The 17,202-nt window shown below is 45.7% G+C and overlaps 1 protein-coding gene across 2 annotated transcripts in view; it reads left to right on the top strand.

Annotated features, from left to right (window-relative positions):
• Prkcb (protein kinase C beta) overlaps positions 1-17,202 on the top strand; it is a 346,051-nt gene that overhangs the window by 304,079 nt on the left and 24,770 nt on the right. For both annotated transcript variants that reach the window (XM_075972109.1, XM_075972108.1), the window contains exons 14-16: positions 1,633-1,713; positions 1,991-2,098; positions 7,720-7,860. In XM_075972109.1, coding sequence (XP_075828224.1) covers positions 1,633-1,713; positions 1,991-2,098; positions 7,720-7,860 — 330 coding nt within the window. The remainder of the gene's footprint in view (positions 1-1,632; positions 1,714-1,990; positions 2,099-7,719; positions 7,861-17,202) is intronic.

Raw genomic sequence — 17,202 nt, forward strand, 5'->3', positions numbered from 1 at the left:
GAATGTAAGACAGACTTTTGTGTGTATATACATTCAGTCAGTGGGATCCAATGCAGAGATAAAATCTAATGGTGGGGTCTGGTGAAATGACTCCGTGACTAGGCATGCCCACTGCTTTCCCAGAGGTCCCGAATTTGGTTCTCAGTACCCTTATGAGGTGGCTCATGACTCCTATAGCTTGAGCTCCAAGGAAATTTGAGTGAGCCTCCAGGGCCACTGCACTCATATGCATGTGCTCATACATAGAGACATCCACTCATAATTCAAAGTAAAAATAAAATCCTAAAAAGCAACCAGTGTGCAAACAGACAAATCGGATGGAAGTGCAGAGTGAAGAGCACACTCCATGGAGTGAGTGTCTGTTGTAAAACAGCACAGGAGAGACCTTGGCAGGTGAGAGCCAGAGGCCTCACGGAGGGTAGGAGACTAATACACCATGCAAACAGGGCTTATTGAGATAAAGGAAGTAGGAGAGGGAAGAAAGAAAGAGAAATACAGAGAGGAAGAGGAAGAAGAGGCAAGGACCAGCCTGCCTCTTCAGAAGAGCAGTGGGAAAAGAGAGATGGGGTGGGCGGAGCTTCTCTCTTAAAGGGACCTTTGTACCTGTATACAGACTAGGTAGTGATGCAGCAGCCATAGGACCCTGGGCTGGCCAGGGTACTGCCTAGGTTCATCCTGCCAGGTGACAGGGGCCAGCATAATGCCTGAATCCTAACAGTGTCCACCTCTAAAGTGCCTGTGCTTAAGTAGAAGACATACCCCGTTTAATATAAAGATATAGATACATACCCCTTTTACTATGTAGTCATGAATACATATCCAATTTAATATACAGTCAATAACAAACACCCCATCTGATATACAGTCATGGAGCAGGGAACAGACCTTGTTTGTCATGATTTTTCTCTTGACAAAGAATTATGGATGGTTTCTTACAATTTTTTTTACCATATCTCTACTTTCTGAATAAAACCAGATGCAAAATAATCACAAATACACTTACATTTTAAACTGTTATATTTTAATCGTGGTTCAAAAGAACCATACAGTGCTGGGAGTGTGGGTCAGTGTAAGTCACCCAGAATTCATGAGGCCCTGAGTTGAATACCCACCTTCAAAAGAAAATCAAATAAGCCAAACAAATGAAAAACAAAAATCCCACGTGTTGTAAAATTTACCATCTTAACCGTCTTTAAGTATGTGGTTCAGTGGCGTTAAGTATATCAACATTATTGTGTAGATGTTTTTACTCTATAGTGAGAAACAAAAATAGCTGCTCCTCGGGAAAATGTCATACACAGAAATTCAAAACATCACACCGCCCCCGGTGCTTAAAAAGGCAAGGTGGCACACACAGATGTTTGCCCAGCTGCAGGGGCCTTGGCAATGTGTGCCCTTCATTCCCCAAGCATCAAATGTGAGGAAACAGCTCGGGTACACCCTGTCCTCTCTGTTCACTCTGTGAGACCCCGCTCAAATCCGGAAGTGTGTCAGCCACGGTCACCTTGCACAGAAGGTCAGGACCATACCTGAGACTCTCTGCCCCACGGCTAGTCCACTCTTCCTTTTTGAATTCAGTCTCCGGCCACAGGGGCTGCCTGCCGCTCTGATAAGGTGTGTTCTGTTTTCCAGATCATCGCATATCAGCCCTATGGAAAGTCTGTGGACTGGTGGGCATTTGGAGTGCTGCTCTATGAAATGCTGGCCGGCCAGGTAATTGAATTTTAAGTGATCTGTGAGAAAATGGTCTTCCACTTTCAGCCACACAGTCTCTGAAGAAAGTGACAACTCGGTCATAGCTCATACATCTTAGCACCTCTGACTTGCCTGGCCTTGGGGTTATTTAAGTTTGTTGATCATCTTCTCTCTCATGAAAGCCCTCGCATGTCTTGCCTTGAGATGGGAACTGGGAGGAAGCCCTGGTGGTCAGAGAAAGCTGGGAGGAGGGCTAGGCAAGGGTTCCTCTCCCACCCTGCCCTCTGCTCCACAGGCACCCTTTGAAGGGGAGGATGAGGATGAACTCTTCCAGTCCATCATGGAGCACAATGTGGCATATCCCAAGTCCATGTCCAAGGAAGCTGTGGCCATCTGCAAAGGGGTAAGTAGTTTGGCACTCAAGGCCGGCACTACTATGCAAGGGGCGCAGGCTGTGCCCCAACTAGTATGCGACAGAGGCTTAACATCTGTTGTTCTGTTGCCAACACCAGAGCCCAGCTATGAAGCTGTCCTCTCCCAAAAAGGAGAGCTTCCTTCTCAATTGCACCAAGGTCCGTAGAAGCAACTATGTTCTAGAGTCTTTCTTTTGGCTGGGCAGCAGTCCCAAGCCCTTACACAAGGATATACTTATGGAGTGAAGGAGGTGGGAGACACATAGACTCTGCCCAAGAGCTGGAATCATGGGGAAGGGCGTAGTATGGTCTACTTGCCTGCTCTACTGTGTGTGTGTGTTCAGGTAATATTAAAATTCTATGGCTCTTGTTGTAAGAAAATTCCAGGCAGTGTTGATTTTAAGTGATTGCCTGGATAAGATGATTTAAATGTTCTGTTCCCCAAGCTGCCCACATCTTGTAGTGCACAGGCGTACAAACACTTATGTGCACATATACACACAGTTGAAAGGGCACAGACAGTTACACACCTGCAACTTGTGGAAATAGTACCTGTGAAGAAAGCCAGACGGGAGTTTATGGGTAAAGACTGTTTGTGCTACATCTTGTGTTGGATCCAACCTGTGCTTTTCAGACTACACAGACTGAGGCTCCATACCAGAGACTAAGTCTGAGCACTCGTGTTCTGAAACTCCACCCACACCCCACACCCCTGCCCTGCAATGTGGCTCAGAACGCACTGCCTTTAAGCACATTGTCCAAAGGACGCACTCTCTCAACCATGACCGCAGTGTGAAAGCTGCACTCTGAGACAGAGGGAATCCCGTGCAAGGACAGAGTTTTTACAAAGGCCTTCCCACCAGCCAACAATGAAGGCGAGGTGTAAAGGTTAGACTCTGGCTGTGCCTGAGCACAGGGCTCCCCTTGTGTGTCTACACATGCCAGGGCTGTAGTCATAGATCTCTGGGATATTGCATATTTCCCCTGCCCTACCCAGCCCGGCTCTTCTTGACCCTAATCAGAAGCCATCTATGGTGGCTTTGGCTAAGGAAATCAACAACAATCAGGCAGCTCGGCCTGAGTCTTGGCCCCGGTGACATGAGCTGGGCCAACCTCACAGCTTGAAAATACCTTGTAACACTACCTGAACTCCCACCTGGCCAGTCACCTGAGCGTGGTGTTTGAGCTATACAAGTGAGGATGTAGACATCTCTAGGGAAGCCACGTGTGAATTAGCCTCAGTCTCAAGTTAAATTGGTTCCAGGTTTTTTTTTCCCCTTGGAGGGTGTGAGGCAGGGAGAGAAGAAAAACCAGGAGCACAGAGGAGATTCAAAGGTTTATCCAGAGCATTGGCAAAGCCCAAAGATAAGACAGGCTGCAGACAGAGGCCAGTGGGGCTTCTGGAGGCATTCTGTCAGGAGGGAAGCGGGAGAAAGTCAATCACGAAGACTTTGTTTAATGATTCCCAACATCTGAAGGGCTAGATGTTCCCTAAAACCCTTAGGTTTTCAGCTGCCACATTGGCCTGTCATTCCTACAAAGCATTTGTTCGTAAGATTGGAAATCACAGTCCCCTCTGGATGAGATGTGCCTTCTCCAGTTTGTAAAAACAAACAAGCAAAAACATAACGGCCAGATTCCATCTGGGTTCAAATTCAAGTCCAAAGATATGAGCCACTATGATCATGGGGGAGCTGTTTAACCTGATTTACGGATTGAGGCCAATAACAGCCCTGCACATAGGGTCCTTTGATGATTAAACCAGTTAATGCCTATAAATCACTTAGACCAGAGACTGGATTCTGCTCCAGAACCCTCAGGCCATCTCCAATATGACTAATGCTGTCACTTCTGGTGCCAGGCTCCTCTTGGCATTTGAGCTTGTGTCCCCCCTGCAACAGAGGAATTTGAAAAATGAAGGATTAGGAGATCAAAAGGCCCCCGTAAATCCGCGTCCTCTCATTTCTTAGGTATGTGGTTTTGAGCAATTCCCTTGAATCCTTAGGCTTCTTCCTCTTCTTCGGCTCTAAAAACAAAATAAAAGTACTTAATGAGCCATTTCCAAGACCGTTGAGCGAGGCCGTGGAAGAGGATTCTTGTTGCGTGGCTAGGGTGTAGTAGGTGTCCAATGCACGCTCCTGGGCTTCCACTTGCTAAGTCCATCCCTGCCTGGACTGCTGGGGGGTTCTAAGTGGGTCATGGAGGAGAGAAAGTTTTCCAGGTCAGCTGCCTTCAGCTTCAGCTCCAATTAGCACTTTGCCTGGTGGAGCGGTTTCCTATCAATCCAGGATCCATAACCTTCATGATGAACCGGAATGCCTCTCTTGGCTGGCAGTGTTGGGGGCAGTGCTCTGTGGTCAGTGGGAGGAGTGCAGTGTGGGCTCTCTCCTCAAGGCTGCTACTCCTTCGAAGTAGGGGTGATGCATAAGCCAAGAGCCAAATGCTTCCTCCAGAGCAGAGGGCCCCAGGAGAGGAGTCTGGGAGGTGAGCCGAGATGGGAACGGTGATTACATCCAGCTGTCTACATGGCTTCAGGCACCAGAGCAGAGTGTGGGAACCAGGCAGAGCCTCCTCCCGCTCTGTGTGCCCACAGTGGCGTGTCTTTGCTTGTCGTCTCCCTGCCTACAAGGGATCTGAAAAAACAGACATCTTTCCCACAGATACCATCTTCTTGTATATGTCTAGCTCATTAAAAAAAAAACCTGTTTTCCAGCGTGAAAGCAGAAAAGGTTTGCTTAGATTTCCATGGCCAGTATGCTGAAAGCGGACACAAGCCTAGACTGGCAAGTTGAAGTAAAAATAAATAGAGACCGAGTTACAGTGGGCTGAGAGAGCTGAGCTATTCAAAACCTGACCTGGGGCTGGAGAGGAGGCTCCGTGGGTAAAGTACTTGCCATGCATGGAGACCTGGGTTCAGTCCTCAGAACTCACATAAAAAAGCCAGGTATGGTGGCACACAGCCATCATCTCAATAATGGGTAGGTAGAGAACAGAGGGTTCCTGGGGCTCGCTGACTAGCTAGCTTAGCTAAATTGGGGGAGTTCCAGGCAAACCAGGTGGAGAGTGACCGAGGAAGACATAAGAGGCAGATCTCTGGGCTCCGCATGTACATGCACTCACACACAAATGTATACACACATCCACACACTCGCCTCGCTCGTCTCCTTGGCTGTGTGGCGTTAGGTGGGTGATTTTACTTCTCTGGACCAGTTTCCTTATGGAGAAAACAGGAAAAATAGTTGCTGAAGCCTCAGAATGTTTCTGTAAGACTCGAGTTAGAGATAATGGCTGGGCTACCTTTAGCACAGACACATGCTGTGCTCAGTCCACAGAAACATTATTGGTGTTGGTGTTACTGTTATTGGGCTGAGACTGTCTAGATCAGTGGTTCTCAACCTGTGAATCACAACCCCTTGGGGTCACCTAAGATCATTGGAAAACACGGATATTTATATTACAATACATTACAGTTACGAAGTAGCAATGAAAATAATTTTATGGTTGTGGATCTCACCAACACAAGGAGCTGTATTAAGGGGTCACAGTATTAAAAAGCTTGAAAAACACTGTCTCAGACTTTCTTTCTATCCATCCAAACCCAACGTAAATGCCAAGGCTTGACTTAATTTGCTTGCCCTCCATTGACTTCTCCTGACCAAGCCAGACCACAAATACCTCAGGGAAAACCACATGCAGAGTGTATAAAGTGAGGACATGACCACTCCAAGGTTAAGGAGAAGGTTTTTAATGTAGATATGAGAGAGAGAGAGCACAGCCAGGGACATTTGGAAGAGTCCAGGGAAGGGAGAGAAAACAGTATACTGAGCATTACCAGGCAACTAAACCAGGCCATGAAAGGAGAGAGAGTGGGGAGGGTGAGAGAGGAAGAGAACAAATTACAGACAAAGGTGACCAAGAGAGGGGTGCAAAAGAGGAGGCAAGAGAGGGGGGACAAAAGATAAGCTGGAGAAGTTTGGGGGGGCAGGTGAGAAGAGCCACGGGTACCTGGAAGGCCAGTGTGTGCTTTGGTATGCTAGAGGCATCACAGCCATTTGTCCCTTCTCTCTCTCTCTCTCCTCTCTCTCTCTCTCTCTCTCTCTCTCTCTCTCTCTCTCTCTCTCTCTCTCTCTCTCTCTCATCTGCCACTTTGATACAGGATCTCCTTATGAAGCCCAAGGTCTGCAATCCTCCTGTCTCAGCCTATGAAGTGCTGAGATCACAAGCATACACCATCATGCCTGGCTCCCATTTCTCTTAAAAGCCCAAATTTTGTCTGGGCCGAGGTGGCGCACGCCTTTAATCTCAGCACTCAGGAGGCAGAGGCAGGCAGATCTCTGTGAGATCGAGACCAGCCTGGTCTACAAGAGCTAGTTCCAGAAGAGGCTCCAAAGCAGAACAGAGAAGCCCTGTATGGGGCGAAAAAAATTTTTTTTGGAGCTAGGCTGAAGAGGGACCAGATCCCACCTGTGGTCACTCTGCAAGTCCTTACTGTTTTTTGAGTTCTCTGAGGACCAGTTGCCTTGTCATTTCACGTGGGAAAAGGGGCTGAGAATACTGAGTTTGAGGTAGTTTGGCTCCTTGGGAGATAAAGCACACACGGACAGCGTGTGCCTGTGGCTGTGGGCATCTCGTAGGCAGGAGTCAATTCGAATGTGCAGCAGTTCAGAATGAATTGCTAGGTTCCCTCTTTAGCCATAGTCATCCATTTGTGGGCAAAGCCGGGGGTGCTTGGTGTTAGCTCGGCTTTGTGGCTCACTCCTTTCCCTTGTTTCTACATCCCCTCCGAGTCATTTCCCTTCTCTTATGGAATCATCACCTCCTCCTTCTTTCTCTCATCTGTTCCCTTGCTGGCGTCTTGAGATCAGAGACCCTCGCATGTGGCTTCAGGTTCATTTTTAACAGGAAGCCTGGCTGGTTTCATCTCCGCATCTATTCATCTTGTTATTTAGCACTGGCTGCCAGACACAAAGATGGGGAGTGTTGATAATTAAGTAATTTAAACAGAACACCAAAGAAACCTCAGCGGAGGGTGATGTGTGGTACGGGGAAAATGAGCTGGGCTAGGCTTTGACTATTTAATGAGTGTTCTGAAAGTAATTACTTGAAACTTGGGTCCATTTGACTAATATTTTTCTTTTGTTTGTTGTTTTTTTCCCCATTTTACAAGTGCTTTGCTGAGAAATGCAAACAGCATCTGAATGAATGCATCCTTCCAGTTGGCCAAATGTCAGTGTTTCTCACAACAGGAGGGGAAGGGGTTTTGAAGAAATAGCAACTGTCTTCCTTAGGTGCACCAGTAACACACAGACTCATTCTTGAACCCAAACGCAGCCTGTGACATTTTTAATGTGAAGTTCAAGGCCACATTGCAGCTTTGATTTGATTTAGCCCTGTGGGATTTTGCTCTGGGATGGGCATCATTTTAGGCTTCCCTCCCACAGAGATCTGGCTAAGAAACTGTCACTGGGATGAACCCTCCAAAAGTAAGACCGGTTGATATTCTGTACTGTGCTCCTTTCCTCCCTCATTGGGTTAACTGTTTCTCACGGCGCTCACTTCCTGGCCTGCAATCTGTTCAATGTTTTATTTTTTTTCTTTCCCCCTCTTTTAGCTAATGACCAAACACCCAGGCAAGCGTCTGGGTTGTGGACCCGAAGGGGAACGAGACATTAAAGAACATGCATTTTTCCGGTATATTGACTGGGAGAAGCTCGAACGCAAGGAGATTCAGCCACCATATAAACCAAAAGCTGTAAGTAAACTCCCCTCTTTGGCTGGCTGGTCCTCAGATACAAGATGTTCTTTCTTTTGCGGGTGTGTGCCTCCAATACTTTCTGGGATGCGCGCATCGACACATCCACTTGAATATGTCTGTGGGTGCCTCCCTCCCATTTGCTTCCAAGTCACTGGATACCAACATGGAGGTTTCTATTGCAAAGCCAGGCCTCTGTAAATAATGGGGAAGGCAATTGATATGGAGGTTTTTGTTGTTGTTGTTGCTGCTGCTGCTCTGATTCAATTACTGTAACTGTTTGAGCTGACACCTTTTTGGGGATGGTTCTTGGGTGAGCAGAGTCCAGACGTATTCTGGAAATGTGATGAGGAATCTAATTTTGCCCTCCTTCCTCCCTCAGTTCAACCGTGTCATTTTCTCTCCAGACTGACATTGAAAAGGTCATGTTGTTTATCTCAATGGTATTTCAATTGAATTCAGAGACATACAGTACTACCTCTGATTCGGTAACTGAGAGCGGTTCACCAGCCAGCCCTTTCCCCAGGTGAAGGAACAGGAAACAGAGGTTGAGACTCCTGACCCACAGACTTCCTGGGGGCTGGATGTAGACAGGCTTTCATGCAGAATAAACACTTCCCATTCCCCTATAATCCGTGGGAGAAATTTGCCACCGCAAAGACCCAGTAGGGTTCTTGACGGCTTCTGGGGTGGGAAGGTGGACATTGGCTGTTTGGATCAGAACTGTGATTCTATTGGGTGGGTATTTCTTTGTTAATGTTAAGTACAGTGCAGACCTGGAGATTTTATTACAATGTTGTGAAACTACTGAAGGAGGCTGAAAAGTGAACATAAACATTGTCATTGACACCTAAAGTTGTAGGGGGTCTCAGTTTTCAGGTGAAGAAGGTGATAATGATAGTTATTTCGATGTGATAATTGTTAATTTCTTGAGCATTTATTATGTGCTAGGTGCCATGTTAAGCATTTCACATACAACATCTAATTAAACCCCCACAACAGCCTAGAAGGCTGGTTATTGTTCTGGGAGCTGGGAGAAGAAGGCAGAGACTCCCAGAGGTTAAATGCACTGACCATAGTCACCCAACTGCTGTGGGATGGGACGGAGGGAGACCCACCTTCTCTAGATGCTCGGGAGACTTGTGAGCATATTTTTGGAATCCTGACATCCTGTAAACCCCTCCTGAAAGCACACCCATATGACGTTATTTCCAAGTGTCGTATCATCCCTCTTAAACAGTGACACAGGCCAGAGCACGGCACTCTTAAGAGCATCCGATCAACAGTGAGTAGCTGCTGTCTCCTGACTGTTTTAGAGACGGTAAAACCCGTCAAGTGCTCTCTGACCTATTTATTTGTCATAGTGCAGCGAGATAATGGCTTCTGCGTGGAGGACGTTTTGATACACGCAGGCACTTGGGATGAGCCCAGAACACGACAGGTTCTCAAAGAGAATTGATTATTGTGGGCAGCGATGCCACAGAGGAGTTAGTGTCTTGGGTTTAGGATCTTCGGGAGGCAAGTTAGTAGTACTGTTCCTTAGGTAGCGTCTGTGCTCAGCCCTGGGGTAGAGGCGGGACCGCTTGTCCTGGGCAGTACAGCTACCTTTACTGAACCTACTGGGAATAAATCAAAAGGTGATTTGGAAGGGGTGAACAAATTCTTTGTTCAGGAAACTAGTGTTTCGGAGGTAAGGTAATGACGTGTGTGTGTGTGTGTGTGTGTGTATGTGTGTGTGTACACAAGTATATGAGTATATTTGTGTCCAGGATGTATGCATGTGCAGGTGGAGACCTGAAGGTGGCTACTGGGCTCTTCCTTGATTGCTTTCCACCTTCTTCACTGTGACAGGGTCTCCCACATAAACTCAGATCACTAATAGAACTGACTTGGCTAGCCAGGTTGATATGAAGGCCCTGTCTCAGTTTCTTAAGATCTGGAATTACAAGTGGACTCTCTCTCTCTCTCTCTCTCTCTCTCTCTCTCTCTCTCTCTCTCTCTCTCTCTCTCTCTCTCACACACACACACACACACACACACACACAAATACACACACACAGCATTTGTATGGATTCAGGAAAGCCAAGCTCTTCTAACCATTATGCTAGCACATTTAACCCCCACTAAGTCATCTCAACAGTGCCCCCTCTACTTAGTTTTTGCAAGACTACTTGTAAGGCCTCAAAATGTGAACCTCGCCTTTCCTTACTCTGCCTAGGTCCATTAGCACGGAACCCACTGGACATTAGGAGCTTGTGTTTGGGTTGCAGAGCAGTGGCTTTCAAATGGTGGTCCCCGGGCCAGCAGCAACAGCATCAGTCTGAACCATGTTCAAATTAAATAGCTAGGACCCAACCCTAGACACCCCAAATCAGGAAGTCCTGTAGCAGAGTTGGATGCTGTGAGTCCAGGAAGCCCTGCGGGGAATCTGAGGTATGCTCTAGGCTGAGAGAATCACTCAGGCCAGGGGAGAGTGGCAGAAGCCAGAGGAAGGTGGCAGAGAGAAGAGCTAGTTACACGAGAGACTGGCCCTCTGTCATTTGGGGGTGGGTGGTGACTTTGGCAGACACCACAGACTGAGTTTCAGGTACTTCAGAGAAAGGAGGCAGGCTGTGAGGGACAGGAGAAGGATGGAAAGCCATGGTGAAGAGCTGAGGCTCGGCAAGGCCCAGGCTTCATGCTCCCATTAGAAGCTGGGAACCAGGACTTCTTAACAGAAATCTCACTATTTCTTCATAATTGGCAACAAATGTTTAAAAATTAAACAGTGTTCAGGGCAAATAAAAACACATCTATGGCCCACATGTGGCCCGTGGAGTATTTTGTAACCTCCTGGAGTATTGATGGATCAAGTAGGGGTAACATTTAGCCAGTTCCTGTTAGTAGTATTTGTGAGCAGTTAGGAGTTCCTTCTGACTGAGATGCTATCTGTGACTATTACCACTAAGGATCATGAATGTAAAAGGTTCACAGGCTGAGCAGTAGCTCATTTGGTAAAATCCTTGCCATATAACCATGAAGACCTGAGTTCAGTGCAGTGGTTCATGCTGTTAATTTCACTTCTAGAGAGGTGGACATGGGGGCTCTCTAAGGCTTGCAGACAAACTAGACTAGCTGAATTGAAGAGTTCCAGGACAATGAGGCAAGCTATCTCAGAAAACAAATTGGATAGCTTCTGAAAACTGGCATCAGAGATTGTTCTCTGGCTTACACACATGCTTTTGCACATATATGGGTACCTGCATATACACACGCACACGTACACACACACACACACAGCATGCATGGGCATGTACATGCACATCTAGTCTGTGCCTGGCTCATAGACAATAGGAAAAAGTAGCTGTCTATCATTGATAAAACCAGTACCATCAATTATTAAGTTATTAACATCAATAATTCTTCTTATATTAATTATGTAATTGAATAACTGCTAGGAATGGTCAACAAGAGCCTTCAATTGTTCTACCTTGGTATTATTTCTAACCACACAATATCCTGCATTCCCTCATGTGGGTTTAATAATGTATTTCAAAATGCAGTAGCCAGAAGAGGGCATGTGGTTCCAGATATTTTACCACTAGCTCAAAGGGAAATAGGGCCCACCTTGATCTCCCTTGATAGATTTAGAAATACATATGTCCCACAGTATCTGTGGGGTTTTGGTTCAAGGATTCCAAAATTCATGGAGGCTCAAGTCTCTTATATGAAATGGGTAATATTTAAATGGAACCTACTCATATCCTACTTTAAATCATTTCTAGATTAGCTTTTATATATATTAAAAGTAAGTGATATATAAATATATGTTTAATGTTTATAAATATTTAATAAAAATTTATAAATAAGATAAGCAATTCTTCATAAATAATCAGTATAACAAATAAATTCATAATATTAAAATAAAATAATATCAATACCTAGCATCAATATTTAATTATAATAATTACTAATTCTAATATTTAATATTAACATAATATAAACACATATTATATTTATAAGGAAACCTATTTAATAATATAAATATAAAAAGCTATTATTTTATATCATTCAGAGAGTGTGTTAGTTTACTTTCCATTGCTGTGATAAAACACCATGACCAAGGCAATTTATAGAAGAAAAGAGTTTATTTAGACTTATAATCCCAGAAGAATTAGAATCTATAATGGCAGCAAGCAGCAGGCATGTCAGCTGGAGCAAAAGCTGAGGGCTCACATATAGAGCAGCAAACCTGAAACAGAGAGAGTGAACTGAGAAAGGCATGACTTTGAAACATCAAAGAAGTCCTACCCTCAGCAACTTGCCTCCTTCAGCAAGGCCACACCTCCTAAGCACACCCAAACAGTTCCACCAAGCAGAGGTCAAGCATTCAAACCTCTGAGCCTATAGGGCACGTTCTCATTCAAACCACCACAGAGAGCAATGGCAAGAAAATTAGTTCTCTGTGTGTCCTTGGGTTTGGTGAATATGCAACATTTTATCCTTGTATTTCTAAATTATTTTGGTTCGGGGGGTGGGGGTGGGGGTTGTGGCAGCCAGGCTGGCCTTGAACTCATGATCTTTCAGCCTCAGCTTCCCAAATGTTGGGATTACAGGTATGTGAGGTTGCATCCAGCTCTAAAAATCATTTCTGAACCACAGTTATCTGAAGTGTGTGTGTGTGCGTGTGTGATACATGCACACACAGGGCTGACAACAGTAACAAAGGCATGGTCCTCCCATTTTGATTCTTCCTGCTCATGTTCCTCTCATATTGCAAATTCAGGTTTGATTATCCCACCCCCACCCCAGGATCTTTGTTTCCTCATCCTTCTTATCTGTCTGTCATCTCAGAAATGCCTGTGGCAAGTGTGCAGACTTCCATGTGCCTTGTTGGATATTAAAAGCCATGTGTGTACCTGTCAACGGGCCTGATTTATGCATGCTATTAAGTGAGTTCAGGGAGAGAAAACGCAAGGGGCAGAAGCAGAGAACTATATTCAGAATTCAGCGAAGGGTGCTATTATGGGTGGTTCGTTAGAATCGCTTTAATGGGTTTTGTTTGTTCTCAGTGCTATCTTCTGTTGTGGCAAGGAGCAGTTTGGCAGTGCATTTTTTGGAACTATACGAAAAGATACTAGGTTGTTGTATTGTCATAGGGTACAAAGTAATGGTGTGTGTGTGTGCGTGTGTGTGTGTGTGTTCCTGTGGAAGGAGACACGCATGCTCATGTACATGGAGGCTGGTGGTCAACACTGAGTGTCTGCCTCTGGCCCACTCCACCTTATTCTTTTGAGACAGGGTCTCTCACTCAATCTGTAGTTCAATGTTTCACATACTCTGACTGGTCGAGCAAGCCCACTGAAATCTTCCTGTCTTCCCCATTCCTCATCACTAGAATTACAGATTAAAAATACCGTGCCTGTTTTTGCCATGGATGCTGGGGATTTGAACTCAGATCCTCCTGCTTATGTGGAAAGCCATTTACTGACTGAGCTATCTCCCAAGCTCCATACAATAGTGTCTTTAATGTGTATCTGGTCACATTAATCTCTTGTTTGCAACCCCCACCAGCTTTCTGGTACCTCATCATAATACCTATTGGTCTTTGGCATATGCGGCTTTTGAGTCCTTCCAAGACCAGGTATCCCTCCCACAGTCTGGGCTTCTAGCTCCAAGGACCAATGCTCCTGGGTTTCTTTTATTTCTTTAACATCCAGCCTTTTCTCTCTTTGCCAGCTTTACCAATGCAAAACCATTGACTGGGATACCCAGAGTCCTTCCCCTGTTCCTCTCCCTCCTCTGGAAGCTAGGTGTTGCCTCATTAAATCCAAAGAACATCACCTCCTCAGGGAGGCTCCTCTTGATTCCCGAGTTGGGACCTGCTTGCCTCCTGTTCACAGACTCATCCCATGTTCTTGCAAGTGTTTGCTCAATTTAACATCTGTCGTTTTGACTAGACTGTGGCCGTGGTTTTTCAGTGTCAGACCCAATGCCTCGCTGAAGTTTTAGCACATAATAGGGGCTGGAATTTTTTTTTACTGAATAAATGAATGAATGATCATAAAACGAGATGCTGTAACACACCCTGTTATGGGGCATAAAGGATTCTTTAGAGCTGTATATTAAAGTAAAAGGTGTTTTTCTTATGTACAGCAGGGTGTCTCTGATAAATTGGTTGTTGTGTAAGTTACTATCGTATTTATAAAGGGCTATAATTTGCCTGCTGCACTGCAAGCTGTCATGGCTCCTTTTGGCTGCACAGTGTGCACAGGGAGAGGATGCTGCAGAAGGATCGGAAGGTGCAGTGCACTATACCCTTGGTACTGCACGGAGAGGGCTGCAGATTGCAGCTATCTGTCCTTGCACAGGTGGTCCAGTGCAGTAGGCATCAGTGCTCCTTTTGCATGTGTGCACAAGTCCCCCTGAAAGTCTGGTACAAACTGCTGAGGGTGGATCCCGGGATTTTGCATTCCACGCAAGTTTCCTATTGCTAGACCAGAAGACGAAGGAGGGAACCGTGTATGCATGGAAGACTGGGGCATGCATAAGGTGTTAGGAACACATGGAAAGGCTATAAGATAGCTTGCTGGAGATATTTGAAAGATACCAGAGTGTAGGTATCTGAGCTCAGTGGGTAAGGAGAAAAACCAGAGAGGCTTTGGGAAGGAGAGATGGTGTTGAACACTATATGATCTTTGGCTTTTAATCCAAACTGTGAGCAGAGAAATAATGGCCTAACACTAGGCTTTAGAAGAATTATACTGACTAATAAGGGGACAAAAGTGTGAAACTGAGGAAAGCAACTGGAGGCTCTGTCAATAATCCAGGCAGGAGGCTGTGAGAACATGGGTAGGGTGGAGCCAATTGGGAGCCTTTCGGGGGATGCTCACTTGGCATCCTCAGGCCTTCTCCAGTTCCTGGTATCTTGTAGGCAACTCAGTGCCTGTTATGGCATGGAAGATAGGCGAACAGAAATCACATGATTGTTCTTTCAGTGTAAAGCCCAGCATACCAGAGTTTGGCCCTGGTAGAAGAAGATCCAAGGGAATAACTATCAGGAAAGCGCCTGCTGCTCAGAGCACAGTTTGCAGGGCACAGAGTAGGGTGTGCTCACCCTGTAAGTTGTATTCCTTCTGTCAGTGGGAGGACACAGCAGTTGAGGTGACTGTTTATGCTGAGAACTGTGGCCAGGTCATCCTTGTGCCTGGAAGATGCATCTCAGAATTTTGCTGTGCAATAGCAGAGGGTGCTTTGAGGCTGTGCCTTCTTGAATGTCTGTATTTTACTGTGAAACGGTACGCTGACATCATGGTATGAGAAGTGCTAGTGTGCCGTGGTGGAACTGAAATGCCTGTTGGAGATTTTCCTGGGGTTCCCATGTTATGACAAAGTCCTGTCATCCCATCTCTGAGAGGCTCTCGGGAATGTCCTAACATAGGTTTTGCAGCAGCCCACTGTCCAGCTGCCTCGTTGAGATGACCTTGAGATCACCTTATCCAACCATCAGCGTAGAAGCAGGTATCTGAAGAGCACAGGGAAAGGAAGGCAGGCACAGGACATCCATTTCATGAAGTCCATAGAGTCTTAAGTGCTGGCATGTGTATGCACTCACCCCCTGTTGGTGAGTGCAGCTCGACCAGTCCCTGGAAATATGAGCAGTTTGATCATGGATTCTCTCTGAGAAGTAGCTATTAAGATCACCTTTCAGCTGGTCCTGTTGGCACAGGTCTATGGTTCCAGTCACTCAGAAGTCTTACACTAGAAGATCACAAGTTCCAGACATGCCTGTTTGGAATGAATTCAGGCTAGCCTGTGTGATGCAGAGAGACCTTGTCTCAAAAATAAAAATAGAAAGACCACTAACTGTTAAAGTCCATGAGAGTGTTTGCCTAGCTGGCAAGAGACTCTGAATTCAGTCTCCAGTACCAAAGAAGACAGATCATCTTCCTTTACCTCCTTGCATTGACTTGTAAGCAACCACCCAGCCCATAGAGACATGATCACCATGCTTGGTCCCTTCTTCTTCCCTCTCCAGCCTGCACGTCAGGCCTCTCCCATCTCCAACAGGCTGACTCCCGTCATTTCTGCTCTTGTTGATTATTCTTATCTTTCCTATTTACATAAAGCCTCATCATTTCCAGACATTTCTACACTAGGAGAGCCTAGGAATCTTTCAAGATATAAGGCTCCTTGCAGGGTCCCTTGGCCCCTTTGAGATCTATGCCGTTTTCAAATTTTGACCCTAAATGGCTGGGTCTGGGGAGATGGTTTGGTGGGTAGAGGGCTTGCTGCATAAGCATGAGGACCTAAATCCAAACCTCTGGAACCCACTTATGAGTTGAGTGTATTGGTCACAATGGCATGTGTTTCTAACAACAGTCAGATGGGAGACAGAGACAAGAAATCCCTAGAAGCCTGAGGGTCAGCTATCCTGGTCTATGCAGCTGTGAACAAGGAGACCCTGCCTAATATCTGAAATAAGGTGGATGCCAAGGACCAACACTTGAGATAGTTTTCTGACTTCCATATATGGACGACAGCCCCTCCACTCACACACACATTGCCCATATCCTTTGAGAGTCCAAAGGTGCCACTGCTTCAGGAAGAGCTCATACCCACAGGACTTGGTTTCTCGGTGGCTCTGTCACTTGAAAGCATTGTTTATAAAGTCAAAAGCTTCAGCGCCCCTTAATGAGCTGCAGCTCCGCTCGTGTGACATTCTCCTCCAAACCCAATTGCCCTTTCTACTGTATGAGTAAGTGTCTCGGTGTGCATGTGGCGGAAGGTGTGTTTGATGTCCTGACATTTCTGAATCGAAGCCAGAAAGTGTAACCTTTGTGTGTTTGCTATTCAAACTCCAAATTCAAGGCTTAAGAAGGGATCTAACTTCTAGTCGGTATGATTTATTTAAGCATTGAACTTAACCCCTCCAAAGTACCAAATACTCAAGAGAACAATAGCTGTTTGAACATTGTGACTTAAAGTAATTCTGATAAAACCTACATTATTCAAACATATTAGAAAACATATTGAGTTCTTGCCTGTGCTGGACACTGTCCTGAGTGTCTTTTAGGCATCATCTCATGCCATTTCTCACAGCAGCTTCTTCAACATAGGTGTTGTTACCGTCATGGTAACGATGGGGGAGGGGGAAGCCTAAAGAAGTTAAAAAGCTTCTTACAATCTAGCAGTAGAGGGTGGCAGAGTCAGGACTTGAGCTCTGAACTCCGCACTGCCTGAAATCCCTGGAAAGACTATTGTATGAATTTGGAGCACCTGGTAAAGTCTGGGACCGTGCTAATGGAGATCCATGACAACCAATAGTGTTTATCTCATAATAAGGAAAAGAAAAGACTGAGA

This window comes from Microtus pennsylvanicus, chromosome 5, assembly GCF_037038515.1.
Source record: "Microtus pennsylvanicus isolate mMicPen1 chromosome 5, mMicPen1.hap1, whole genome shotgun sequence".
NCBI classification, from domain to species: domain Eukaryota; kingdom Metazoa; phylum Chordata; class Mammalia; order Rodentia; family Cricetidae; genus Microtus; species Microtus pennsylvanicus.